At 38.7% G+C, this 26,662-nt stretch overlaps 2 protein-coding genes and 1 non-coding gene across 7 annotated transcripts in view; 2 read left to right on the top strand and 1 right to left on the bottom strand.

Annotated features, from left to right (window-relative positions):
- Positions 1–7,182, bottom strand: part of AREL1 (apoptosis resistant E3 ubiquitin protein ligase 1) — a 43,803-nt gene extending 36,621 nt beyond the window's left edge. For 2 of the 5 annotated variants that reach the window (XM_060137609.1, XM_060137941.1), the window contains exon 1: positions 7,047–7,179. The gene's annotated coding sequence lies outside the window, so the exon portion shown is untranslated. Of the gene's footprint in view, positions 1–6,969 lie in introns of all 5 variants that reach the window. The other 3 variants (XM_060137779.1, XM_060137855.1, XM_060137692.1) reach the window with 2 other exon arrangements.
- An 82-nt stretch (positions 7,183–7,264) lies between these two features.
- FCF1 (FCF1 rRNA-processing protein) lies at positions 7,265–25,659 on the top strand. Its single transcript, XM_060137493.1, has 8 exons — positions 7,265–7,309; positions 7,611–7,678; positions 8,871–8,942; positions 9,549–9,697; positions 21,133–21,205; positions 22,958–23,045; positions 24,505–24,599; positions 25,459–25,659. Exons 1-8 carry the CDS (start codon positions 7,307–7,309, stop codon positions 25,505–25,507), a joined length of 597 nt encoding a protein of 198 aa, XP_059993476.1. The 5' UTR covers positions 7,265–7,306; the 3' UTR covers positions 25,508–25,659.
- Positions 17,451–17,523, top strand: TRNAE-CUC (transfer RNA glutamic acid (anticodon CUC)). Its single transcript has one exon. It is a non-coding gene; the product is annotated as a tRNA-Glu (tRNA).
- Positions 25,660–26,662: the final 1,003 nt, after the last annotated feature.

The raw sequence follows: 26,662 nt of genomic DNA, 5'->3' as shown, positions 1-26,662 counted from the left end.
ACACATATACTCAAAAGCTAACACAATTTCTAACTCTACTACCATCTATTACTTTCAGTTCTACTCTTATTTTTTAAGGAAAATAAATTATTTATATAATCAGAAGAAAGAGAAACCTTAAATGAATACTTTATAGTTCCTTGTTTAAGATTCTGGGAAGAAAAACTCAACTAGCCACAGAAATGACAACTTAAGATGGCTCAAACTGAAGGAGAAACTCAACACTCATGGTATTCAAAACAAAACTTCTGTTGACCTAATAATCAATGTTACCAAACAAGGGTTTATTAATTTCTTCAAATGTGTATTAAGAACCTATTACATGGGGCCTCCCTGGTGGCACAGTGGTTAAGAATCCCCCTGCCAATGCAGGGGATACGGGTTCGAGCCCTGGTGCGGGAAGATCCCACATGCCACGGAGCAACTAAGCCCATGCGCTACAACTACTGACTGAGCCTGCAATCTAGAGCCCGTGAGCCACAACCACTGAAGCCCATGCGCCTAGAGCCCATGCTCTGCAACAAGAGAAACCACAGCAATGAGAAGCCCATGCACCGCAACGAAGAGTAGCCCCCGCTCACCGCGACTAGAGAAAGCCCGCACACAGCAACGAAGACCCAACACAGCCAAAAATAAATAAAATTTTTAAAAAAGAACCTATTACATGCCAAGCAATATGTTGGATGCTTAGGATTCCAAAATAAGATAGTCCCTGACCCCTTAGAAACAAACTAGTAAAGAAGACAGACAAGTAAATAATTGGTGATAGTTCCATACAGTAAAATCTATGAGGTGGGGCTTCCCTGGTGGTGCAGTGGTTGAGAGTCTGCCTGACAATGCAAGGGACACGGGTTCGAGCCCTGGTCTGGGAGGATCCCACATGCCGCGGAGCAACTGGGCCCGTGAGCCACAACTACTGAGCCTGTGCGTCTGGAGCCTGTGCTCCGCAACAAGAGAGGCCGCGATAGTGAGAGGCCCATGCACCGCGATGAAGAGTGGCCCCCTCTTGCCACAACTAGAGAAAGCCCTCGCACAGAAATGAAGACCCAACACAGCCATAAATAAAGCAAACTGTCAACAAGTAAAAATAAATAAACACTATTTAAAAAAAATCTATGAGGTGAACACACAGTGTTAGTGGAGGCTGGGAAGGGACCCTCAATCAGGATCAGCTCTTAAGCTTCTCAGGAAACTTCACACCACTCTCCTGGGAGCAAAGCCAACTCTCCCACTGAATTAACAGTGCTCTGGGAATCAAAGGCTACAAAACACTACCTATGTGGTATTGTTTATTCTCATGGTCAATGACTTTCTCTCCTCAGCACTGGTCAGAGGGGATTATTGGACCACATACATGGCACAGAAAAAGCTCACTGGAAACCCTAATTTATCAAAATTACACATGATCTAAATGCAGTGTGGTATCCTGGAACAGAAAAAGGGTATTAGTGGAAAATTTTATGAAATCTAAATAAAGTCTGTAGTCCAATGTCATACCAATGTTAATTTCTTAGATGTGACAAAATGTACCACGATTATGTAAGACATTAACATCAGGGAGAGATCTGAGTGAAAGGTATACAGGAACTTGCTGCACTATTTTGCATCTTTTCTATGAACTTAAAATTTTTCCAACGTAAAATCTGGTTTTAAAAAAAGTACATATGGTTCCACACTTTACATTCTCACTCCCCCTTAGGATTCTGATCATGCCTCCCTAGTCACTGCCCCAGTTTAGGTAATGCTTGGTTAAAACGTTGTTTCAAAACATTTTCGATCCTTTTCTATGGATATAAACCATTTATGCAGCCCAGTTGGGTTTCCTTCTTCACCAAGATATGAAAAACTAGATCACACTTGGGAGGTTTTAACTGTTTTCCTAACAGTTTCACCACATACACCAAGGGCTATCCTTGGAGTTAAACTTCCCTAAGTGGACAAGACAGGGGTTTAAAATAACCTGGGCTGGATCTATGGATAAAAACAAAGGGACACAACAGAAATGTATTTTGTATATTCTTAGAATATCTTTACCTGATCTCTGATCAAAAAGAATAATGAATAGAAAATACAATGAAAGCATAGGAAGGACTTTTCCAGAAGCCTACAGCAAACTTAATCTCTCACGTCATTGACCAAGATTGAATTACATTTTCTTTCCTAAATTAGAGACTGGTAAAGACGGATGGAATTATTCTTAGCCAACCAGCCCCATCCTTTGGCGTGAAGAGGTGGTTGGCTTTCCCTGAAGCATGTGGCTGCAAGGGAGGAAAGAGAATACATGGGAAAAAGTCTGTTAGGAGGAAGGAGGAAATGGATGCTAGGGGTAGGGAGGTGTGGAGATCAACCAAAAGAATCCTCTGCACTTTTATATCCACAGTATGCCAGCATTTAAGGAACTTTAAAATGTAAAAGCAACTTTTACTATGTAATTACTTTTACTAGCACTTGTGTTTTCTCTTGCTTTGTCAAAGTTCTTGGGGTGGACATGGGAGCTTATACAAGTGTCAAAAAAAGACAGAGAATTAAGTATGGCTAGTAGGTTTCTATGAGTAGTGGGCTTAGTGTCTGTTGGGTGGGTTATGTGGGGTACCAAATTCATGTTCCTTGTACGGTTCTAGTGGAATCAGATGGCCTTGCAGACATACAGAAGCATAAAGACAGGTCATCTACTTAAGCCAATCCCAATTTTTCAAAGCAGAAATGTATTTTAAATGCTTTTTAAAGTGTTTTATTTCACTTTGTCTTTAAGGCTAGTCCAAAAGGAACTAGCATTTGTTAAAGGATAAAAATAGATTGATATGGGCTTCCCTGGTGGTGCAGTGGTTGAGAGTCTGCCTGCCAATGCAGGGTACACAGGTTCGTGCCCCGGTCCGGGAAGATCCCACATGCCGTGGAGCAGCTGGGCCCGTGAGCCATGGCCGCTGAGCCTGCGCATCCGGAGCCTGTACTCCGCAACAGGAGAGGCCGCAACAGTGAGAGGCCCGCGTACCGCCCAAAAAAAAAAAAAAAAGAGGGATATACCTTGGGAAGAGAAAGTAGAAACTACACAGGGATATTGTATAAGATCTTAGAGTACCTAAGCAGGAAGGGATCTCAAAATCATTACTAAACCATTCAATCTTTTAATAAAATTTATTGTGGGACTTCCCTGGTGGTCCAGTGGCTAAGACTCCATGCTCCCAATGTGGGGACCCGGGTTAGATCCCTGGTCAGGGAACTAGATCCCACATGCCGCAACTGAGTTCGCATGCCACAATCAAAAGATCCTGTGTGCCGCAACTAAAGACCCAGCACAGCCAAATAAATAAATAAATAAGCAAACTAATAATTTAAAAAAATTTACTGTGTTAGTATTTTTAAAAATACAATGAACAGGACTTCACTGGTGGCACAGTGGTTAAGAATTCGCCTGCCAATGCAGAGGACACAGGTTCAAGCCCTGGTGCAGGAAGATCCCACATGCCGCGGAGCAACTAAGCCCATGTGCCACAACTACTGAGCCTGGGCTTTACAGCCTGTGAGCCACAACTACTGAGTCCACGTGCCACAACTACTGAAGCCCGCGTGCCTACAGCCCGTGCTCCGCAACAAGAGAAGCCACCACAATGAGAAGCCTGCGCACCTCAATGAAGAGCAGCCCCCACTCGTGGCAACTAGAGAAAGTCCACGTGCAGCAACGAAGACCCAACGCAGCCAAAAATAAATTAATTAATTTTTAAAAATACAATGAACAGATGTTAATAATTAGCATCTCAACACCAACAGGCAAACTGCACTGAAATGAATGCTTCAGGTAAAAGCTCTGAGAAACATGATAACCAATTCCTCAACTATTCAAAGTAACAAAAATTCATATTAAAATCATATGGTGCTGTTTCCAATTCAGGCTAAATGAAAAGACATATAGCTACCATAACTGTTTGGTTTCTAATATCTAAACGATATCACCTCTTTCTATTAAACCATAATTTGTAGTACAGGCTTCAAGAGTCCCTTCAGGAAAATGTCATGGTGACATAACACCATATCAAGTCTCAGGCATGCTCACACATACCCACACACTGCAATAAGGTTAAACAACCTCAAAACTTTGGAAACTGCTATACAAAAGAATATTAGTGAAGGCTAAGCATTCATAAACCCTTCAAAAGGCAAAGAAACCAAAGAAAGATAACTAAAATCTACACTTAAGCTATTTAATGACTAAAGTCATTTAAAAGGTAAACTGATCCATTAAGGTCATAAAATTTGATCTGTTATATGGTATGTTACAGTGTTAAATAAATATTACACAACACTACTCTGACCTGAACCACTACCAGAAAGATGAACAAGTAGAATAATTCCTCTAAAATATTTCAATTTGCATATCTGTTCAACCACCTACCATAATTTATCTGTAGACAAGTCTTTCTCCAATACAGGCCTGAACTTTTTAAGAGTAACCAGCACATTGCCTGGAGCAGAATGGGCCCCCAATAAATGCCTTCTGAATGAATGAACATGCAGCGGTAATGTACTTCTGAGGTATCCTTACGAACCAATTCAATATCGATACCTTAGGAGTAGGGAATGCTATACACATATGCTACCATATTTAGAGGCAGTCAAGCTAACTGAAAAATAACTAACAGCAACTAACGTTTGTTGGGAGAAAAACTCGTATCACATGAGACATAAAAATAAGTGTAAAAACTGTAACTTGAAAAGGAAGAAAATATCTGTGAATTTTTTTTTCTCTTAATGGCCACAAAAGTGAATCTACCTCTAACTTTCTAACATTGAAATACAAGATGTTGGAATCTTTCATCATCCAAAATTTTATATAGAAATTTGTTAACAACTTAACATTAGTAAGTTAGACCAATTAGTGAATGGAATGAAGTCCAAGCCCAATTATGTGTTCAAACTGTGGGTCGACTGCCTTGAACAATTCTTTCTCTTCAAGACTGCAGAAAAGTACAAAACAACCTCTTGACTGCTGAGAAGGACTAAAATTATTTCTTTTTCTCACAAGTATGTAATCAAAAGCAATTACTTTCTGCTCCCACCCAACACAAAACACCATCTCCCCCTCCCATCACCATCAAAATATGCTATAGAATATCAGAGTACTTTAATCTTAGACCATAAGAATCTCAGATTGCAACAAGATTACAATGCAACAAAACATATTTTTCTAAGTATGGTCTCATCCCCCATGGTGTTCCTACATTAATTTAGCTCCCTATCAAGTTTTAACAATCAAGGAAATCAGAAAAGTCTCAGGATATTACAAACTGCTTTTTTTTTAATGTATTATTGTTTGTGGATTCCAAAATTCAGGGTACACATTACCAAGGGAGTGTTTTTCTGTCAATGCCTGAATTTAAATGCAAATGACTATTTAATTATATGCAATTTTCCCTCTGAACCTATATATAACACTAATCAGTCTCCAAATGTTTAAAATAAACACACCAATCATGTTTACTTAAGAAGCTAATTGCCTAATCACCAAGAGGTTCTAATGCATCGAAAAAGTGGTGGCTATCATATCACCATGACAGCTTGGCAGAAAGGCTGTTCCCGAAAGATTAGGAACTTCTAGTAACCACAAATGGGGTAAAGCAAGAGGCACATACAGTATCTGTAGATGCTCCCATAATAAAATTATTTCCATATCAAAAATTCAGAGTCTACAGAGTCAGATATGTGCCCCACAAAGCTATCTAAATGCACGCGTGCCTAAAAGGGGAAGCAGAAGTAGGAAGAAAACTGTCTACTCAAATCAACACAAGAAATCACCCTGCAATTGAGCTTTTCAAGAACTGAAAACGTAATAAAGTTGAGGTTATCAACACATTCAAGTTCCAAATTGAGCAACTATATTAAAATACACAATTGGCATACTCTGACAGAAGACACACAACGATAACAGAAAACACTTTAATAGGGTTTAGTCGTGCTAGGAACTTCATCAACTAATTTAGTCTTGATTACATCCCTGTAAGACAGATACTATTCATTTTACAGGTAAAGAATCTGAAGCACAGATAAAATCACCCAATTACAAACAACTAGTAAGAGGCAGAACAGGGATTTTTAGTTCCACCAGTTAGGCTCCAAATTTCATGTTAATATACTATATTTCATAGTAAGGCTTATGCTGCAATGGTCAGCTTTTTTTTTTTTTTAACCTCATAACCTTTTTGGATTTCAAACACTAGGACAGCTTTGTGCAGTAAGTTAAGTACAGACTTTGGAATCAAACAGACCCAAACAAACCCCTGAACAAAGTCTGAGCCTCAGCTTCCCATATGTAAAAAGAGGGTACTGAAGTTATTGTGAAGGTCAAAGAAGGTAATATAATTAAAGTGCCAAATACAGTATGTAAGATCGGGGTTCTTAACTTAAAGCGCAGACACCTAGAGGGTTCACGGATGGGCTTCAGAGTCCAAGAGTCTCATAATTGTATGGCAAATGTTGTATGTGTACCCATTTGTTAAAGAATAGTCCGTGGATCTCCGAAAGGTTAAGAACCACCAGAGTACCTAGGAGGTACTCAAAAAATGGAAGCTATCTTTCCCTTTTTGTTCTCAAAAACTCTACCTTTTCCATTAAAGATGACACACCAAGCCTTCACAATACATGTTAATTATTTCCCAACATTTTCCTGGCTTGGTAACTAGTAACATATGCAAGCTTATGCCTCAATTTTCTAGAGACAATCTAAAGAAGGCCCTCAAACGCTGCTCCATCCCTCGCTTCACCGAGATGAATACACGGTAATCACTCGGGGGAGAATCATGAGGATCGTCCACCTGGCTACACCAGGCACAATGCCGGCTGGGAGAACCAAGTAGGAACCAGAGCCTCCGAGTAGCACGATAAAGACCTGATGCCCCAGCGCTGAAGGATGAGGAGAATGTGTTTCCCCAAGCTACTGGGCAACCCAGAATTTCGTCCCCCCTACCCTTGCGCTACCTCTCTCTGGAACTCTAGTGCAGGCAGGTCCTCTGGGCTCTGCCCCGTGCTGGAGAGATGCAATAGAGAAACATTACCCGAGCAAGGGATGCAGCACGGCGAAGTCCCAGCTCTGCCACCCTGGGAGGCGGCTGCAGCACCAGCAGAAAACCGTCCCTCGACCCTCCCCAAGAAAACCCAGCACAGAACACTGCCAGGGTCGGGAACCGGCTTGGGCTTTTCCGTTGCCCAAAACGGCTTCCGCTTCCGGGCTAGCCTTTGCCGGAAGCGCTATACGGCTGACGCAAAAGTGTCGCGCTGCTGGTGATTCCGGAAGAAACAACAGTGCGGCGTGAACATGGTGAGAGAGGAGGGTTCGAGAAGGGGCATTGTCAGACCACGTTTGGGACAGAGATTGAGGGAGTAGCCATTGGCCAAATTTCGAGAATATTCCCCTTGCTTATTTTCATTCTGATCTTAGCTTTTAAGCTGCTTGGAGTGGTGCCTGTTATGCTCTAGCGAGTGGGGAGAGCGCTGGGTTGAGGCAGCTAGAATAAGAAGAGTTGGGTATTTGAGGGAAGAGGGGTGTGGACAAAAGAAAAGGAACTCAAGAAGATGCAATGTACTTTCAACTCTTTTAACTCTAAAATTTTTGTTTTAAGGGGAAACAAAAGAAAACACGGAAGTATGCGACCATGAAGCGAATGCTTAGTCTCAGAGATCAGAGGCTGTGAGTGTCTGGAATCAACTGGGTTCATAGACTGCCCGGAGATATAGAAGTCACGAGGGGATAAGTAGTAAAAGTTTTTGTTGTTGTTTTGTGTTTAGTTTTGATATTATTGTGTCTTGGATTTATATAGCATAGGGTAATAAAGTATAACAGTCACTTAGCTGATGAGCAAGTACACTGGTGAATGGGATGGGAATTCATCATCGCTTAAGTGTTCAATTTGTACCACCGTTTTTATATACTGTATCTGCCATATCACATTTAAGCCTCCTAACAGTTCTGTGAGGTAGGTAGGATTATCTCTATGTTCTTGCCATTACACTGCACATTCCCCGGGAAAAAAAGGTTTGTTATAATTTTTGAAAGGCAGTGAGGTCAGAGACCATGGCTGTACCAGCACCTGACAACTCAAGTATTTTTGAAAGAAAAAATGGGAAAATACATAGATGTCTCCACTTTATAAATCTTATAAGAAGATTTATGACTGTGGAAGAAGAGAGTAGAATGATATTCCCTATTATAAGGAGGAACTAAACAGCTTGCCTGCTTCAGTGAACAATGGACTGAGTTATTAAATAAGGACTAGACTTCACTGTTTCTGAGCCTTAGAACAAAGGAGTGAGTGGTTGTTAGAGCCTTCATTTGTTATTAAATTGTATTCTTGGCCTTTAGTCTGTATTTATTATGTAATTTTAAGGAAATTTGCCCCACTAATAATATTCTGTTTCTAGTTAAAGTTAAATTTTGTATATATATTGTCACATTTTAGCGCTTTTTAAGAGACATGTAGGGGAACCCTTTTCCTCCTGCTGTTGAAGCATCTCAGTCTTTAGAAGATAAATGTCAGCCTGTTTACCCACTGCTTGGAAGTGGATTTTGATCCTTGATATGAGAGCTTCTGACTAAGAACGAAATAATAATCTAACCAACATTTATTTATCCATTAACAATTTTTATGGATTATTAGCTAATGGTTTTAAAATTTAATTATGTTTTACTGATTAATTCCAGGCTATTTCCCACATAGTTATTCGTGCTCAAAAAGTGTATGCTGATATTAATATAATGAAGTCACGAAGTAGAATTTCCTTTCTAGACAAAAAAAAAGAAGAAACTTTTAATTTTCACGAGGTTATAACTGCTATGGTTTTTTCTTCTCTCCTACATTGAATTTACTTGTTTTTTTTCCTAGTAAAGAAAAGGATAGATTAAAACCGAAAAAGAAAGAAAAGAAAGATCCCAGTGCACTCAAGGAAAGAGAAGTGTGAGTAATCAAAAATTTCAAGTTTTCCTTTAAAACTAGAAGAAAGATTCTAAAACTGTAGACCTCATAGAAATTCAGGCTTTCCCTGAACTGATTTGCTCAGTCATTTGTCTGTCTGGCACAACTATACAAATGAAGCTATGCAAATGAAAGTGTTATTGATGAGTATATACCAATTCTAATGGTTTGAAGGTTTTTGGACTTCATAGAGCAGTAAAATTTTCCCTAAAATCCTGGGAATTAAATCTAGGATCATTTGTTTTTCTTTGCCAAGAATCTTTCAAAAGAAATAATTGCCTTTGTTTTAACATACCAGCATTTCATAAAAGAGAGAATGTGTCACCAAAAAGTAGTAAGGGCATATTTTCAGGATAAAGGTCATTCCTTTTAAATAAATACACTTAACTTTATGAAACCTCATCACATTTTTCTTATTTTTCTTATTTGCTCTAGATTGGTGATGGATATATCATCACAGGGTTTATTAGGATTTATTTCCAAAGAAAGGAAAAAGGAACAAACTGTTCCAAGCAGAGACTTCTTTTTTTTGTTTTTACCAAATATCAGTGTAGACATTACTTTGTGTTTTGTTTCTTTTTCCTTCAGCCCCCAACACCCTTCCTGCTTATTCTTCCAATATAACACACAGCTGGGCCCACCTTACCACATCCTGGTCGATACCAACTTTATCAACTTTTCCATTAAAGCCAAACTGGACTTAGTGCAGTCAATGATGGACTGTCTGTATGCCAAGTGTGAGTATCAGACCTTTCCATTTCTGTGACATTTGTACAGAATAATCATACTTATCCAAATACATGAAAAGAGGGGAATGGGGTTCTAGTTTAACTGAATTGCTGGCTATTTAATTTGCTCACCATAGCAATGACCATTTTCAGTGAATTGAATTATAATGCTGGGACTTCCCTGGTGGTCCAGTGGTTAAGACTCTGCGCCCTCCCAATGCAGGGGGCCTAGGTTCGATCCCTGGTCAGGAAACTAGTTCTCGCATGCTGCAACTAAGAGCCTGTGTGCCGCAACTAAAGAGTCCACATGCCGCAACTAAAAGATACCACATGCCTCAACTAAAGATCCCACAGGCCACAACGAAGACCCCACGTGCTGTAACTAAGACCGAACGCAGCCAAATAAATAAATAAATTTTAAGAAAAAAAGGACTGAAAAGAAATATGCCAAAAAATGTTTAAAAAAAAAAGACATTTATGAAAAAACAGAAATATACGGGCTTCCCTAGTGGTGCAGTGGTTGAGCGTCTACCTGCCGATGCAGGGGACACGGGTTCGTGCCCCAGTCTGGGAAGATCCCATGTGCCGCGGAGCGGCTGGGCCCATGAGCCATGGCCGCTGAGCCTGCACGGCCACAGCAGTGAGAGGCCTGCATACCGCAAAAACAAACCAAAAAACCCACAGAAATATGATGCAAACTTGACTGGGAATAATTAAACTTTCACAATTCATAAAACACTTAGCATGCTTTGACCTTCATTATAGACATCAATTTAGAAAAAAAATAGGTGGGGAATTTTCTGTTTTAGGATTTTAAAACAGATTTTAAAATTCTGGATAAATGAAAATTTATTTCACTTCTCACTATTTATTTATTTATTTATTTATTTATTTACATTAAGTAGGAAACATCCTCCATTCCACTCCAATGTGGAAAAGCTAAATAAGACATTTTGCCATTTACAATCAGAGAACCAGAAATGATGATGGTCAACTATTCTTAAGTTTATTCAGTGTGATGTTTATTTGTACCACAAAGGATCTAAGGTAGTTTATTTACACGTAGGTATGCAATTTACCATTAATAGATTTCCCTTGTGTGTTTGGGTATCTCTTCCTTCAAATGATCTTCTCTTCCTACCATGAGAAGGAAAAAAAAATTTAGGCCAAGGACAAGGGAATAACTTCCTAATAGATCTGTTGCGTATTGTGGTGACTTTATATTTATATATTTTCCAGTCATCTAGTTGAAGGTACAAATGAAAATTAGACTTTAACTTGTCTGTAAAGAATAAATTATTGGAATCAAAGGAAAAAATGCACACCTCCGTCTTTAACATTTAAAAGGTACTATATAATGAACATTTACAGAATGAAAGTAATGTGAATGTTGTTTATTGATTTATTAAAATTAACAAGATCGGGGGGCCTTCCTTGGTGGTGCAGTGGCTGAGAATCCGCCTGCCAATGCAGGGGACATGGGTTTGAGCCCTGGTCCGGAAGGATCCCACATGCCGCAGAGCAACTAAGCCCATGTGCCACAACTACTGAGCTTGTACTCTAGAGCCCGCGAGCCACAACTACTGAGCCTGAGTACCACAGATACTGAAGCCTATGCGCCTAGAGCCAGCGCTCCACAGCAAGAGAAGCCACCACAATGAGAAACCTGCGCACTGCAACGGAGAGTAGCCCCCGCTCGCCACAACTAGAGAAAGCCCGGGTGCAGCAACAAAGACCCAATGCAGCCATAAATAAATAAATATTTAAATATTTAAAAAATTAAAAAAAATAAAATTGGGAAGATGGGATAAGGCATGTGTGATGAGTAAGAGAGGTAAATAATTTAAATGCCTAAAATTAATAAATATAAAAAGTAACTGCACACTATAAAACTCTTAGAGGAAAACATAGGCAGAACACACTACGACATAAATCACAGCAAGATCCTTTTTGACCCACCTCCTAGAGAAATGGAAATAAAAATAAACAAATGGGACCTAATGAAACTTAAAAGCTTTTGCACAGCAAAGGAAAACATAAACAAGACGAAAAGACAGCCCTCAGAATGGGAGAAAATATTTGCAAATGAAGCAACTGACAAAAGATTAATCTCCAAAATATACAAGCAGCTCATGCAGCTCAATATCAAAAAAACAAACAACCCAGTCCAAAAATGGGCAGTAGACCTAAATAGACATTTCTCCAAAGAAGATATACAGATTGCCAACAAACACATGAAAGGATGCTCAACATCACTAATCATTAGAGAAATGCAAATCAAAACTGCAATGAGATATGGTCTCACACCAGTCAAAATGGCCATCATCAAAAAATCTAGAAACAATAAATGCTGGAGAGGGTGTGGAGAAAAGGGAACCCTCTTGCACTGTTGGTGGGAATGTAAATTGATACAGCCACTATGGAGAGCAGTATGGAGGTTCCTTATAAAACTAAAAATAGAACTACCATACGACCCAGCAATCCCACTACTGGGCATATACCCTGAGAAAACCATAATTCAAAAAGAGTCATGTACCACAGTGTTCATTGCAGCACTATTTACAATAGCCAGGACATGGAAGCAACCTAAGTGTCCATCAACAGATGAATGGATAAAGAAGATGTGGCACATATATACAATGGAATATTACTCAGCCATAAAAAGAAATGAAATTGAGTTATTCGTAGTGAGGTGGATGGACCTAGAGTCTGTCATACAGAGTGAAGTAAGTCAGAAAGAGAAAAACAAATACCATATGCTAACACATATATATGGAATCTAAAAAAAATTAAATGGTTCTGAAGAACCTAGTGGCAGGACAGGAATAAAGACGCAGATGTAGAGAATGGACTTGAGGACACGGGGAGGGGGAAGGGTAAACTGGGATTAAGTGAGAGAGTGGCTTGGACATATGTACACTGCCAAATGTAAAATAGATAGCTAGTGGGAAGCAGCCACATAGCACAGGGAGATCAGCTCGGTGCTCTGTGTCCACCTAGAGGGGTGGGATAGGGAGGGTGGGAGGGAGACGCAAGAGGGAGGAGATATGGGGATATGTGTATATGTATAGCTGATTCACTTTGTTATAAAGCAGAAACTAGCACACCATTGTAGAGCAATTATACTCCAATAAAGATGTTAAAAAAAAAAGATGCTAGTTACACGTATAAGTTTTAAGGTTTTTTTAGAATTTTTATTGGGGTGTGGTTGGTTTATAGCGTTGTGTTGGTTTCAGGTGTACAGCAGAGTGAATCAGTTATACATGTACGTATATGCACTCTTATTTAGATTCTTTTCCCATATAGGCCATTATGGAGTATTGAGTTCCCTGTGCTACACGGTAGGTCCTTATTATCTATTTTATATACAGTAGAGTGTATATGTCAATCCCAATCTCCCAATTTATCCCTCCCCCCCAAATTTTAAGTTTAAATAAAATATTTAAGGGACTTCCCTGGTGGCGCAGTGGTTAAGAATCTGCCTGCCAATGCAGGGACACAGGTTCGAGCCCTGGTCCGAGAAGGTCCCACATGCCGCGGAGCAGCTAAGCCCATGTGCCACAACTACTGAGCCTGCGCTCTAGAGCCCGCGAGCTACAACTACTGAAGCCTGCGCTCCTAGAGCCCATGCTCCACAGCAAGAGAAGCCGTAATAAGAGAAGCCACTGCACTGAGAAGCCCGTGCACCAAAATGAATAGTAGCCCCCGCTCACCGCAACTAGAGAAAGTCCATGCACAGCAACGAAGACCCAACGCAGCCAAAAATAAATAAGTAAATAAGTAAATAATGCTAAAACAAAACAAACGAAAACAAAACAAAAAAAATAAGGCATCTATGTATCTTATTTAAATGATTCACACTTTGACTTCTTGAAATACTGGACACAGAGTTACACACTGATGATGGACAAAGTTGGTTTAACTGTAAAGTACTGAGCAGACACACAAACCAAACGAGAAGCCATGCTCAGAAAAATAATTTTTAGGCCTCCAAAGATAAAATAACAATCTGACTTTATTGTTCTAGGGTAATGTACTGTATCAGGGACTCCAGTCGTTTCAGTGGCACTGTGCCATGCCACCCAGATCATATCTGTCAGGTGGGATTAAGTGGGAACAGAAACTGATCCAATCAAGCTGCCAGTAAATTGACTGAAATTTGAAGGCTGTAATGTAGCAGTGATTTTGGACAGGAACAATGTGAGGAACTAAACATAACAAGACTTGGTCACTCCTGCTATGTCTTTGCAGTAGAGCATTCTATTTTTATGACAGTATGTAAAATCCTATTACATCAAAATTCTGGAACACATGGAACTTCTATAGAAGCATGATGTGTTATCTGCCAACAAGATATTAAACCAAATTCGTCTGGTGTTTTCCGTAAATAATTCCCTACTATTTTCTGGCATCTAGTAAGTATTGACTACGTTTGTGAAAATAGAATTCTAGGAATGACCTATCCTATTTTCTGTGATTTCACTGAAGAAAGAACATATTGTTTTATTTGTATATTTCATCTCAGTAATGTTTTACTATTATAATTCCATGTTAATATGTTATTCTTGGTACCATGAAGTCATAGTATTTTCCAAACTAAGTGATTTGTTATTTCTTTGAAAGTTAGCGGTATATTTCTTTCATAATCTTCATTGTCACCATTAACAATAAATATGAAGTGGCTCTACTACACAGAGTTTAAAGAAGGGTGCTAGAATATATGGTGAGCTGTGTCTGTCATCCAGGATTTGACCATCTAGATGGAGAGAGGAGATGTCAATAGATGAAAAGAAGATAATCATAATGCCAGCTGTTTTGAACTATGAATTACTATGTTCTGGTGTTGTGTTAAGTGCTTTTCATAATTATCATAATCCTCACAATAACCTAATATGATGAGTAGTATGTCCCCATTTTACAAATGAGAAAACTAAACAGAAACTTGAAGATTCATTTCTTCATTCGATAATGATCACTTCTTGAGTATCAGATATTATATAATATAGGAATTCAAGAGAGGGTGAGTGCTACTTGATCTGAGCTTCATAGCTTGGTTGGATTTTAGTGAATAGAGAGAGAGAGAGAGAGAGAGAGAGAGCATTCCAGGCAAAGGAAAGGACACTCCCAAAGGTTGAAAACATGAGAGCAAATTTGGTGAGAATAGTTGGGCTCAAGTGAGTATAAGTGGGAGAGTGAAGGTGAAACTCAATTCTATCCACAAACATTTCTTAAAGATTGGCAGAAGTGGTTTGGAGACAAATTGTTGAGTGCTTTAAGTAAAAAGCTAAGGAGTTTAGACTTTGTTTTACAGGAAGTGGTGAGTCAAAAATCATTTAACATGTGTTTAAATTATGTAAATTATAATAGTAACATGTACATTAAAACTAAACAATACAGGGACTTCCCTGGTGGCACAGTGGTTAAGACCCCATGCTCACAATGCAGGGGGCCTGGGTTTGATCCCTGGTCAGGGAACTAGATCCAACATGCATGCCACAACTAAGAGTTTGCATGCTCAACTAAGGATCCCATGTGCCGCAACTAAGGAGCCTGCCTGCGGCAACGAAGAAGCCCACGTGACACAATTAAGGAGCCAGTGAGCTGCAACTAAGGAGCCCACCTGTTGCAACTAAGACAGTGCAACTAGATAAATAAATAAATACATATTTAAAAAACAAAACAACGAAAAACTAAGCAATACAGAACATAAAAAGAATAGGCAAAAGTTCTCCCCCGCATCAGGCCGTGATTTTACTTCCCAGAAATAATCACTGTTAATAGTTTGGGTATTACCTTCCAACCTTTTACAATTAATAAAAATATAGATTTAAACATAATTGGAATTACACTATGCATGCTTTTTGGCCACCTGTTTTTTTTTCACTGAGTAATGTATCATGAACACCTTTCCATGTTAATACATGCTACGAAGACCTTTGTACAGCTTCAAGCATTTCAAAACTTGGATGCACTAAGATGAAAAAAATCTAGAAAATATACATTAACATAACCAATGTTGCAATAAATATCTTCAATTATCTTCCTAAAAAAAAAGTAACTGCATAAGTTTATTATTAACCAAGTTATAAAGGTAACCACCAAGTGAGAAAAACAGCCAATGAATTAAAATAGTCATCTCTATGGATCAGAATTGGTGGGGTGGGAAAAGATCAGGGGGTGGTTACTTTTTCATATAGTCCTTTTCGTATTTTTTTTAAGCTATGTACATCTAATACTTTATTTTATTTATTTATTTTTTTAACCGTATGCGGGTCTCTCACTGTTGTGGCCTCTCCCGTTGCAGAGCACAGGCTCCGGACGCACGGGCTCAGCGGCCATGGCTCATGGGCTCAGCCGCTCCGCGGCATGTGGGATCTTCCCGGACTGGGGCATGAACCCATGTCCCCTGCATCGGCAGGCGGACTCTCAACCACTGTGCCACCAGGGAAGCCCACATCTAATACTTTAATTTTTTAAAAAGCCTCTTAGAAATCATAAAGAGTAGTCTGAAGTTGACGCACTACCATGCCTGTAAAAGTGTACTAGGGTGGCCCGTATGAGGGAAGACACTAATCTTGGTAGACTTCTTGTATTCCTATGGCGTTCCTGCTTCTCCAGGAATGCTGTGACCTATTTATAAATGAAATAGATGGAGGATTCAAGCATGGCCCCTTGGAGGTGAATTGCTTCCCTGACTGTATAGCTCTGCCACTATTATCTAAATGGTTATTGTTTAGGGGAATTCTCTGGCCATCCAATGGTTAGGACTCGGCACTTTCACTCTACTGCTGAGGGCGCAGGTTCAGTCCTTGGTCAGGGAACCAAGATCCCACAAGCGTGTAGTGTGGCCAAAAAAAAAAAAAAGAAAAAAAGATGATTGTTTAGAATAGCTTTAGTCCTATAGTTAGGTTCTTCTGCAGATATGGATACCATAGAGTATAGCTATAATGCATACAGCTAAATGTTCTCATGGTGCCTTTTCCAAAAACAAGCTTATTAAGGAAAATACCACTTTCTGTGTAACATAATACCTCAAAGTAAAGTCTGAAGAAACATTCTACTACAGTACAAATTCAGTTACGTAGGAGATTCCTTAACTGTTTTAAGCTCTGCTTATTTAATTTTTCTTCACTTGCCTTTATTTATAAAAGAATGCCTTTATCTTCCTCTTGCCTTGGAGAGGCTCCTTTGACCTTTTCATAGCTCCTGGTCCCTTGCATTTGATATTCTAACAAAGGAGCATGGTTAGCTACCCATGAGCTTTCTTTTCTGCCCATGAGTCCTCTTTGTAGTCGTCTTCCTGAGCCTGCTTCCCTGCTCCTGATGCAAGCCCTTGCTTCAGTGCTACATGGTTCTGAAATTGATCCTTTTAAGACATGTATTGCCCTCTGATTCCATGACTGTCTGCTCTTCCTGACTTCTTCTTTCCTCCATTTTACAACTGCTTTTTCTTCTGGGCATTGTATTTTAGTTTAAGATTTTTTAACTTTGTTTGCTTTCAAGAGTGTTAATGTATTTGTAAAAAGAAAATCTAGCATAAAGAAAATGAAAGTTCCCTATAAAGCTTTTCCTCAGAAAGGGGCAGCTTTTAAAAATTCATATACAATTTCTGTGGCATAGAGGTTACTTTTGTTTATTAATGAGAATAGATCATGCATTATTTACTTTTTTATCTTCATGCTTTTTTGAAAAAAAAAGCAGCTTTAAGATCTAGTTCACATACCATATAAGTCACTCATTTAAGATATATGAGTCAGGGAATTCCCTGGTGGTCCAGTGGTTAGGGCTCTGCACTCTCACTGCCGAGGGCCCAGGTTCAATCCCTGGTCGGGGAACTAAAATTCCACAAAAAAATAAATAAATAAAATATATGATTCAGTGGCTTTTAGTGTATTCATAGTCAATTTTAGAACATTTTCATTTTGTGAAAAGAAACTGAGCTCCTTAGCCATCATCCCCCAACCCTTCCTATTCCCCCCAACCCCCCGCCCCACCCTGCCGCACATAGGCAACCATTAATTTGCTTTCTCTCTATAGATTTGCCTATTTTGGACATTTCGTTAAAATGGGGTCACATATTTTTGGTCCTCTTTCATTTTAGTGTAATGTTCTCAAGGGTCATTCATGTTAAAGCATGAATCAGTATATCGTTTCTTTTTGCTACCAAATAATATTCCATTGTATCGCATTGTATGGATAGATCACGTCTTAGTTATCTATTTCTCCTTCCTTTTTACATTGAACAAATACATCTTGAACATTTTTCTGTGCCATTATATATAGATGGGCCTTATTCTTTTTTTCACTTATAGTATTCTTTATTTTTTTTTGTTGAAGTATAGTTGATTTACAACGTCGTGTTGATTTCTGCTGTACAGCAGAGTGACTCAGTTGTACACATATATACATTCTTTTTTATATTCTTTTCCATTATGGTTTATCCCAGGATATTGAATATAGTTCCCTGTGCTATACAGGGAAGGACCTTGTTGTTTATCCATTCTCTATGTAATAGTTTGCATCTACTAACCCCAAACTCCCAGTCCATTCCTCCCCCACCCCACTACAAGTATTCTGTTGTTTAAATATGTCGTTTTTAAAGACTAGACATTTGGATTATTTCCAGTTTTTACCCTATTATAAACAAAGCTGTAGTGAATATCTTTGTGAATGTGTCTCTGTGTTAGGGTGGAATATTTCTTTTGAATACATTTTCTAGAAGCCATATTGCAATATCAAGGGAGTATATATTTTTAAATTTTAATAGGTATTGCAAAATTGCCCTCAAATAGTTATACAAATTTATACACCTACTTACAATGTGAGGATACCTATTTCTTCAAATATTGGGTGTTTTCATCTGTTTAATTTTTGCCATCCTAATAGGTAGAAAGTATAATCTTGTCTCAATGTATATCTCTTTAACTAGGAGTGAAATTGAGCATTTTTATGTTGATTGACCATTTGTATGTCTTCTGCTATGAACTGAAATGTAGCCTGGTGGTTAAGAACCCACTCTGAAGCCTGACAGTCTCAGTTCAAACCTTGGCTTCACCTTTTGCTGTCTAGTTACTTCATTGTACTTCAGGTTCCTCATCTATAAAATGGGAATAATAATAACAATGCTACCTGATAGGAATTGTTCTTAAGAGTAAACGAGATAATCCTTGTGCTTAGCACAGTGTCTGGCAAATAACACATAATTCCAAGCTATTATTTTTTTAACATCTTTATTGGAATGTAATTGCTTTAAAATGTTGTGATAGTTTCTGCTGTATAACAAGGTGAATCAGCTATACATATACATACATCCCCATATCTCCTCCCTCTTACATCTACCTCCCACCTTCCTTTTTTTTTTTAACATCTTTATTGGAGTATAATTGCTTTACAATGGTGTGTTAGTTTCTGCTTTATAACAAAGTGAATCAGTTATACATATACATATGTTCCCATATCTCTTCCCACTTGCATCTCCCTCCCTCTCACCCTCCATATCCCACCCCTCTGAAGTCAGGCAGCCTGATTGTTCCAGCTCCATTTTTTGTTCTCAAGATTGCTTTGGCTATTCGGAGTCTTTTGTGTTTCCATACAAATTGTGACATTTTTTGTTCTAGTTCTGTGAAAAATGCCAGTGGTAGTTTGATAGGGATTGCATTGAATCTGTAGATTGCTTTGGGTAGTAGAGTCATTTTCACAATGTTGATTCTTCCAATCCAAGAACATGGTATATCTCTCCATCTATTTGTATCATCTTTAATTTCTTTCATCAGTGTCTAATAGGTTTCTGCATACAGGTCTTTTGTCTCTTAGGTTTATTCCTAGGTATTTTATTCTTTTTGCTGCAATGGTAAATGGGAGTGTTTCCTTAATTTCTCTTTCAGATTTTTCAGCATTAGTGTATAGGAATGCCAGAGATTTCTGTGCGTTAATTTTGTATCCTGCTACTTCACCAAATTCATTGATTAGCTCTAGTAGTTTTCTGGTAGCAATTTTAGGATTCTCTATGTATAGTGTCATGTCATCTGCAAACAATGACAGTTTTACTTCTTCTTTTCCAATTTGGATTCCTTTTATTTCGTTTTCTTCTTTGATTGCTGTGGCTAAAACTTCCAAAACTATGTTGAATAATAGTGATGAAAGTGGGCAACCTTGTCTTGTTCCTGATCTTAGAGGAAATGGTTTCAGTTTTTCACCATTGAGAACGATGTTGGCTGTGGGTTTGTCATAATATGGCCTTTATTATGTTGAGGAAGGTACCCTCTATGCCTACTTTCTGGAGAGATTTTATCATAAATGGGTGTTGAATTTTGTTGAAAGCTTTTTCTGCATCTAATGAGCTTATCGTATGGTTTTTATTCTTCAATTTGTTAATATGGTGTATCGCATTGATTGATTTACATATATTGAAGAGTCCTTGCATTCCTGGGATAAACCCCACTTGATCGTAGTATATGATCCTTTTAATGTGCTGTTGGATTCTGTTTGCTAGTATCTTGTTGAGGATTTTTGCCTCTATGTTCATCAGTGATACTGGCCTGTAGTTTTCTTTTTTTGTGACATCTTTGTCTGGTTTTGGTGTCAGGGTGATGGTGGCCTCGTAGAATGAGTTTGGGAGCATTCCTCCCTCTGCTATATTTTGGAAGAGTTTGAGAAGGATAAGTGTTAGCTCTTTTCTAAATGTTTGATAGAATTCGCCTGTGAAGCCATCTGGTCCTGGGCTTTTATTCGTTGGAAGATTTTTTAATCACAGCTTTAATTTCAGTGCTTCCAAGCTATTATTATAAAGCTCTTTGTATATTAAGAAAATTTACCCTTTGACAAATGTGTAAAAATGTTTTTTCCAGTTTATTTTTATTTTACTTCAGTATGACTTTTTGTTTGATAGTTGTCAAACAGAAGTTTTATATTTTTATGTGATCAAATTCATATTCTCTGGTTAATTTCACGGTTTCTTTTGGTTCACATTTAAATATTTTGATTCACATTTAAATTTTTTTCCATCTAGAATTTATTTTAATATATAAACAATGACAAGGATCCAGCTCAGTTTTTTTCCCCAGTTATGTTTATGACAGATACTTTATGGAATGTGATGTGGGGTTGGAACAGTTCCCTAGTTTCTTTATAGATAAGGATTTTATTCTTCTCTAGTTCTTACTGTTCACTGTACTGTGCTTATTTTGCTGTCATTTCAAAGACTCTTAACAGGGGAATTCCCTGGTGGTCCAATGGTTAGGACTCTGCACTTCCACTGTTGGGGGCCTCGGTTTGATCCCTGGTCAGGGAACTAAGATCCCTCAAGCCGTGTGGCACGGCAAACAGTAAATACATATACATACATACATACATACATGCGTACATACTCTCAACCGGATATAATTCAGAGAGAGTTAAATCAGTTCCTTTACAAGTTCTGTTAACTAATTTTTTTTTCCTAACAGGTATCCCTTGTATAACTGACTGCGTAATGGCTGAAATTGAGAAATTGGGGCAGAAGTATCGAGTGGCTCTAAGGTAGGAAGGACCTGGTCCAGATTTGTTCTAGCTTGGTGTAATGAAGATTGTTTTGACCCTCCTTCAACTGTTTGCTATCCGAAGATTTCTTGTCTGATTAGTTTAAATAAAAATCATACAAAATTAGTTAACTATTTATAATGAAGAAAGCAAACATTGGAAGGTTAGAGGTTTTCAAGCTGAAGCTTTTTGAACTAAGTTACTTAGTCATATTGGTCTCATGGGCCTCCATTTAAGTTCCTCTAGATTTTCAATTAGAAAGTGTTTTTCTGTTAGTTTGTTATCTAGTTATCTTCTTCAGAATTTCACATGTAAAGCATTTTGAGTTTACCTAAAGAAGTTTTGAGTTTATCTGGAAAGTGCCCTTGAGTGTACAGCAGTGGTTCCCAAAGTGTGACTCATGGAACCCTCCCCCACCCCAGGGGTCCTAGAGACCGTTGCAGGGAGTTTGCAAAACTGTTTTCATAATAATTCCAGGATGTTGCCTTTGTCACCGTGCTGACATTTGCACTGAATGCAAAAAATGCCAGTGCCTTAGTACAAATCAAGGCAGTGGGCCCAAATAATGCTAGTAGTTTCTGTATTCTTCACTACCACCCACTGGCAGTTGAAAAAAAATGCCAGTCACTTAAGAATATGCTTAACAGAGCAGAAGAATTCATTAACTTCGTTAAATCTCAGCCCTGCAGTACACATCAGTATTCTGTGTGGTGAAATGTGAAGTACGCATAAAGCATTTCTCCTGATGGATGCTCAGTAACCTTTCTGTGGTGATCATTTCATGATGTGTGTAAGTTAAATCATAATGCTGTATACCTTTAAACTTACACAGTGCTGTATGTCAATTATATCTCAATAAAACTGGAAGAAGAAGAAAAACATACCAAAGGATGAACGTTGTCTCTATGAAAAGCATTTTTGTGCTTGAGTTGTGAGCTGAACCAGCTTCTTTTTCATGAAATATCATTTTTATGTGAAGAACAACCGGCAAACACTGATTTTTCAGACTTTGGTATTTAGGAGGTATTTTCTCAAAAATCAATGCAATGAACCTGTCACTTCAAGTAAAACAACTTACTCTGTTAGTTACCAATGATAAAAATTGAGCTTTCAAGTGAAAAACTAGAGTTTTGGAAAATCATAAGCTTATCACATTCCCCATACTAAAGACCTTTCTGTTGAGACCAGTGAAGGCATTAATGAATATGATTTTTTTTTTGTCCTTCCACATTGGTACATACAACTCTACCTCATTTTTTAAAATAGGATAGGGGTACCAAAATGTATTTAACTTTTACCTTGCTGGTGGATAATCAGATTATCTCCAATTTTCTACTCTTCTAAACTGTGTAGTAGTGACATCCTTGTGCCTATATTCTTGTACATGTGTGTAAGACAACTTTCTAAAAGTAAAATGGTTAGGTTAAAATTGATTTGGTTTTGAATCCTGGCTTTTCCCAGCTGTGTAGCTTTGAACAAATTAATCAATCTCTCTGAATCTGCTTCTTTATCTGTAAAATGGAAATATAATAATTCAGTTTTGTGACAAGTACATGATGTAAGGCACAGCAGCTGTCAGTCAGTAATTCCCTTCTCTCTAAATTGTCTTTCAATTAGAAGATAAGCTTCAGGAGGAGAGGGGTGTCTTAAAAGCTCCAGATAGATCACATTACTCTTATTTCACTGATTGAGAGTCATAAAGTTTTTCAATTGCTTGAATGTTTTCATTAATCCACTTTTATAACCATATAGGATTGCCAAGGATCCAAGATTTGAACGATTACCATGCACACACAAAGGAACCTATGCAGATGACTGCTTAGTACAAAGAGTAACTCAGGTATCATCATTTTTAATATGTACTTTGTGCTATTTAAAAAAAAAAAGATAAACTTATTTCCTGAATGTTCATGTAAAGTATCTAGGAATATAAATGATAAAAAAAATTATATAGAATCCCTTCATGTGAAGTGTAGGTGTCCTCATTTACTTGAGAAAATGGATTGGAAGTGTATACTATAACCATAATGGAAAGATCACTGGCTGAGGGAGGATTTCAAATCTTAGCACTTGCATTTATTGGGTGTGTAATTTGGAGCATTTACTGATTCTTTATTCCACAAATCTTCTCTGTAAGATGGTTTAAGTGAGTGAGTATAGACATAATAATGTATCAGATTCCACCTCCCTGTGAATCTAAAGTGAGGTTCCATTTACTCCCTGTGTAGGAATTTTGTTATGTCTAAGTCTCCCAGGATGCTGTTTCACACATACCCTAGAATAAGTAGGTTTTTGATTCTTGTGTTCTGGCTTCCTTGTCAAATACTACAAGAACTTTTGCTACTGATTGCCCTTAAAGAGCCTCTCTCTGCTGAGGATAATCATCTTTATCTGGTGACCACACTGCCGTCCTTTTAGCCACTTCATCCCATGGGTGGGGCCAGCATTTCCCTTAATTTCCCACAGCATGGCTGACACCAATCTGCAACTCTTTATAAAACTCAGTGAGAGATTTGGGTAGGATGGAAGTAAAGTACAATACAGATTAGTTCCAAACTGTAGCTAAATGTTAGTGCTTTTAGAGCTGTTTGATTCAGACTTGTCCTGGAGATCATCCTATTCTGGCTTTAGGGCCAAGGAGGCAGCCTACCCCCACTGCTAGGAGGCCTCAGAGTAAGTCAGCCCCGGAGATGCCACAGACCGCAAAAGTTGTGCCCTCGGATCTAAGGCACTTACTCTACCTTTGTGTAGAGTCTCTAAGGGCGTTTTCCCAAAACCAAGGAATTGTCTGTCACAGATACGAAAATCCTCTCCACTTATAAGACAAAAACCAATTTGCAGCTTTTTTTTTTTTTTTTTTTTTGCGGTACGCAGGCCTCTCACTGCTGTGGCCTCTCCCGTTGCGGAGCACAGGCTCCGGACGCGCAGGCTCAGCGGCCATGGCCATGGCTCACGGGCCCAGCCGCTCCGCGGCATGTGGGATCTTCCCGGACCGGGGCACGAACCCACGTCCCCTGCATCGGCAGGCGGACTCCCAACCACTGTGCCACCAGGGAAGCCCCCCCAATTTGCAGCTTTTAAATAGTTTTTCTATCTTCTCCCCCTCAAGATTCTTAGAACTACATTCAGCCCAGGCAGCTTATAAATTTGAGCTCCTAGATCATAGTAGCTACTCAACAAATTGGTTTAGCCTTCCTTTCCTATTTACTGTGAAAATGAATAGTTCTTCAGACTAGCCAGTGGTTGTATCCAGTATCACTGAATGAGCTCTATGTGAACACCCAATGGGTCTCTTCCAGCACAAGTGTTACATTGTGGCCACAGTTGACCGGGACCTTAAACGAAGAATCCGGAAGATCCCTGGAGTTCCCATCATGTACATTTCTAACCATAGGTGAGAACTTTCTCTTAGGGAAGTGATTAAAAGTATATAATTGATATCAATTAAAAATGAGGTCAAGTTATAGAAGGATTTGAAAGAGATTGATGTATCAAATGTTTACATAGTTCTATTTGAAGAAATGAGGCAAAGTAACAAGAACAAAGGCAAAAGATAGAGCTAGGATTTAGGAATGAGGCAGACATTCACATTGTGACAGTAAGATCACTAGAAGAAATAGGGAGATGTGTGGCCTTAAATACAAAGCAGTAATTAAAATCAAGCTAATCTTTTTGGCTAGAAATATTTTTTTGAAACCTAGTGCATGTGATTAGCACCTCATCTGGGAAACTAAAAGTTTATTAAAAAAACAAAAGCTGTGGACACCCAGTGCCAGCTGGGCCCCCAGCTGTTGGCAGGTCTGTGAGTCGAGGGAGGCCAGCAACAAAACCACCTAATCAGCCCTCACAGTTGTACTAAATAATAAATGACCACTATTTTAAGCCAAAACAAACAAACAAAAGCTGCTTTTTATCCTTCTTGGATATTCCTATGTCAGTCCTCAGATATTATTGGCCAGCTTTTATCCTGGGACAAACACAACAGAATGGGAAGAATATGGGTGAGGGCCTTGGACTTACCTGGACTCAGAGCCTGGCTCCCCAACTTAACTTTCTCACTTTGAAGAATAAAGATAATATAGTCAGCATTTTGCTGTAAATCATTCATTATGATAGGCCTTTAAAATTTAGTTCCCACTGACAAAAAGGATTCACAACAGGAGGTGAGACTGATGTAATCAGTAAAGGATGGGTTTCTAAGGTGGGTTCTGGACCCACATTTCTTACCAGTGTTAATTTTTTGTTCTGATCAGGTACAACATTGAGCGGATGCCAGATGATTATGGAGCCCCTCGGTTCTAATTCTTAAAAGACAAATTTCCTCTGCCTTCCTTCAACCAACTTTCTCTTTTGCCAGTTCATTAAACATGCTATAGCATGAATTATTATTCCACTCACCCATTTGCTCTGTAATGAGCTCAGTATGGTTAAATACACTCACTTTTTAATATTTTTGTTGTTGTTGGGTTTGTTTTGTTTTGTTTTGTTTTGTTTTTGCCATACGCGGGCCTCTCACTGTTGTGGCCTCTCCTGTTGCGGAGCACAGGCTCCGGACGCGCAGGCTCAGTGGCCATGGCTCACGGGCCCAGCCTCTCCGCGGCACGTGGGATCTTCCCGGACTGGGGCACGAACCCATGTCCCCTGCATCGGCAGGCGGACTCTCAACCACTGCGCCACCAGGGAAGCCCCTTTAATGTTGTTTTGAAAATTATATTTTGTGTCATTTTAAAATTTGTTGCATCTTTTTATAAATCAGATAATTGCTCACATAATTTGATGGTCATTTTATATTGATTTACTCAACAAATATTTATTAAGGTGATACTAGGTATTTAATAAGATATGGTCTTATCCTCAAGATACTCATTTATGATGGAAAAGAGAAACATGTAGATGAATAAATACGGTAAAATAATGATGCTAAGATAAAAGTATGAGGGAGTAGACATACAGGTGGAAAGAATGATTTCTTTCTGCTTGGTTGGAATGGGGAGGGGAGAAAGACCAGAAGCAGTTATGTTTGAGTTAATCTTTAAAAAGAACTAGAAAGGGAAGGTGTCTGTACCCACATCTGAGACTCCAGAGGTAGGAGGTGGGAGGGAGGGGGCTTTATATGACATGCTAAAGGGTTTGGACTTAATCCTAAGGTCAATGGGGAGTTATTAAAACTTTAATTAGGGTGGATAACATAATCAGATTAGATGTTTTACATGATCACAACATAGCTAAGAATGGACAAATAGATCATTGAAACAGACTAGAAAGTCCATAAGTAGACCTATATATTTATGGCAATTTGGTATGTTATAAAGCTGGTATTTCAAATCTATATGAAAAGGAAATTACATTAAAAGCCAAATATTGTGGAGTCATTCCATTAGGGTTAGAATCCTGATTTCACCAGTTAATATCTGTATGAATTGGGCAAACCACATAGCCATTTGATGCCTTCTTTGC

The sequence above is a fragment of the Lagenorhynchus albirostris genome, chromosome 1 (assembly GCF_949774975.1).
Source record: "Lagenorhynchus albirostris chromosome 1, mLagAlb1.1, whole genome shotgun sequence".
In the NCBI taxonomy this organism is placed as follows: domain Eukaryota; kingdom Metazoa; phylum Chordata; class Mammalia; order Artiodactyla; family Delphinidae; genus Lagenorhynchus; species Lagenorhynchus albirostris.
This window is presented reverse-complemented; position numbering and strand designations above follow the sequence as displayed.

Excerpts from the sequence above, each read along its gene's own strand:
- FCF1 (XM_060137493.1), top strand. Across the intron at positions 21,206-22,957 it reads AAGTATCGAGTGGCTCTAAG|GATTGCCAAGGATCCAAGAT; the intron begins GTAGGAAGGACC and ends ATAACCATATAG. Across the intron at positions 24,600-25,458 it reads ATGTACATTTCTAACCATAG|GTACAACATTGAGCGGATGC; the intron begins GTGAGAACTTTC and ends TGTTCTGATCAG.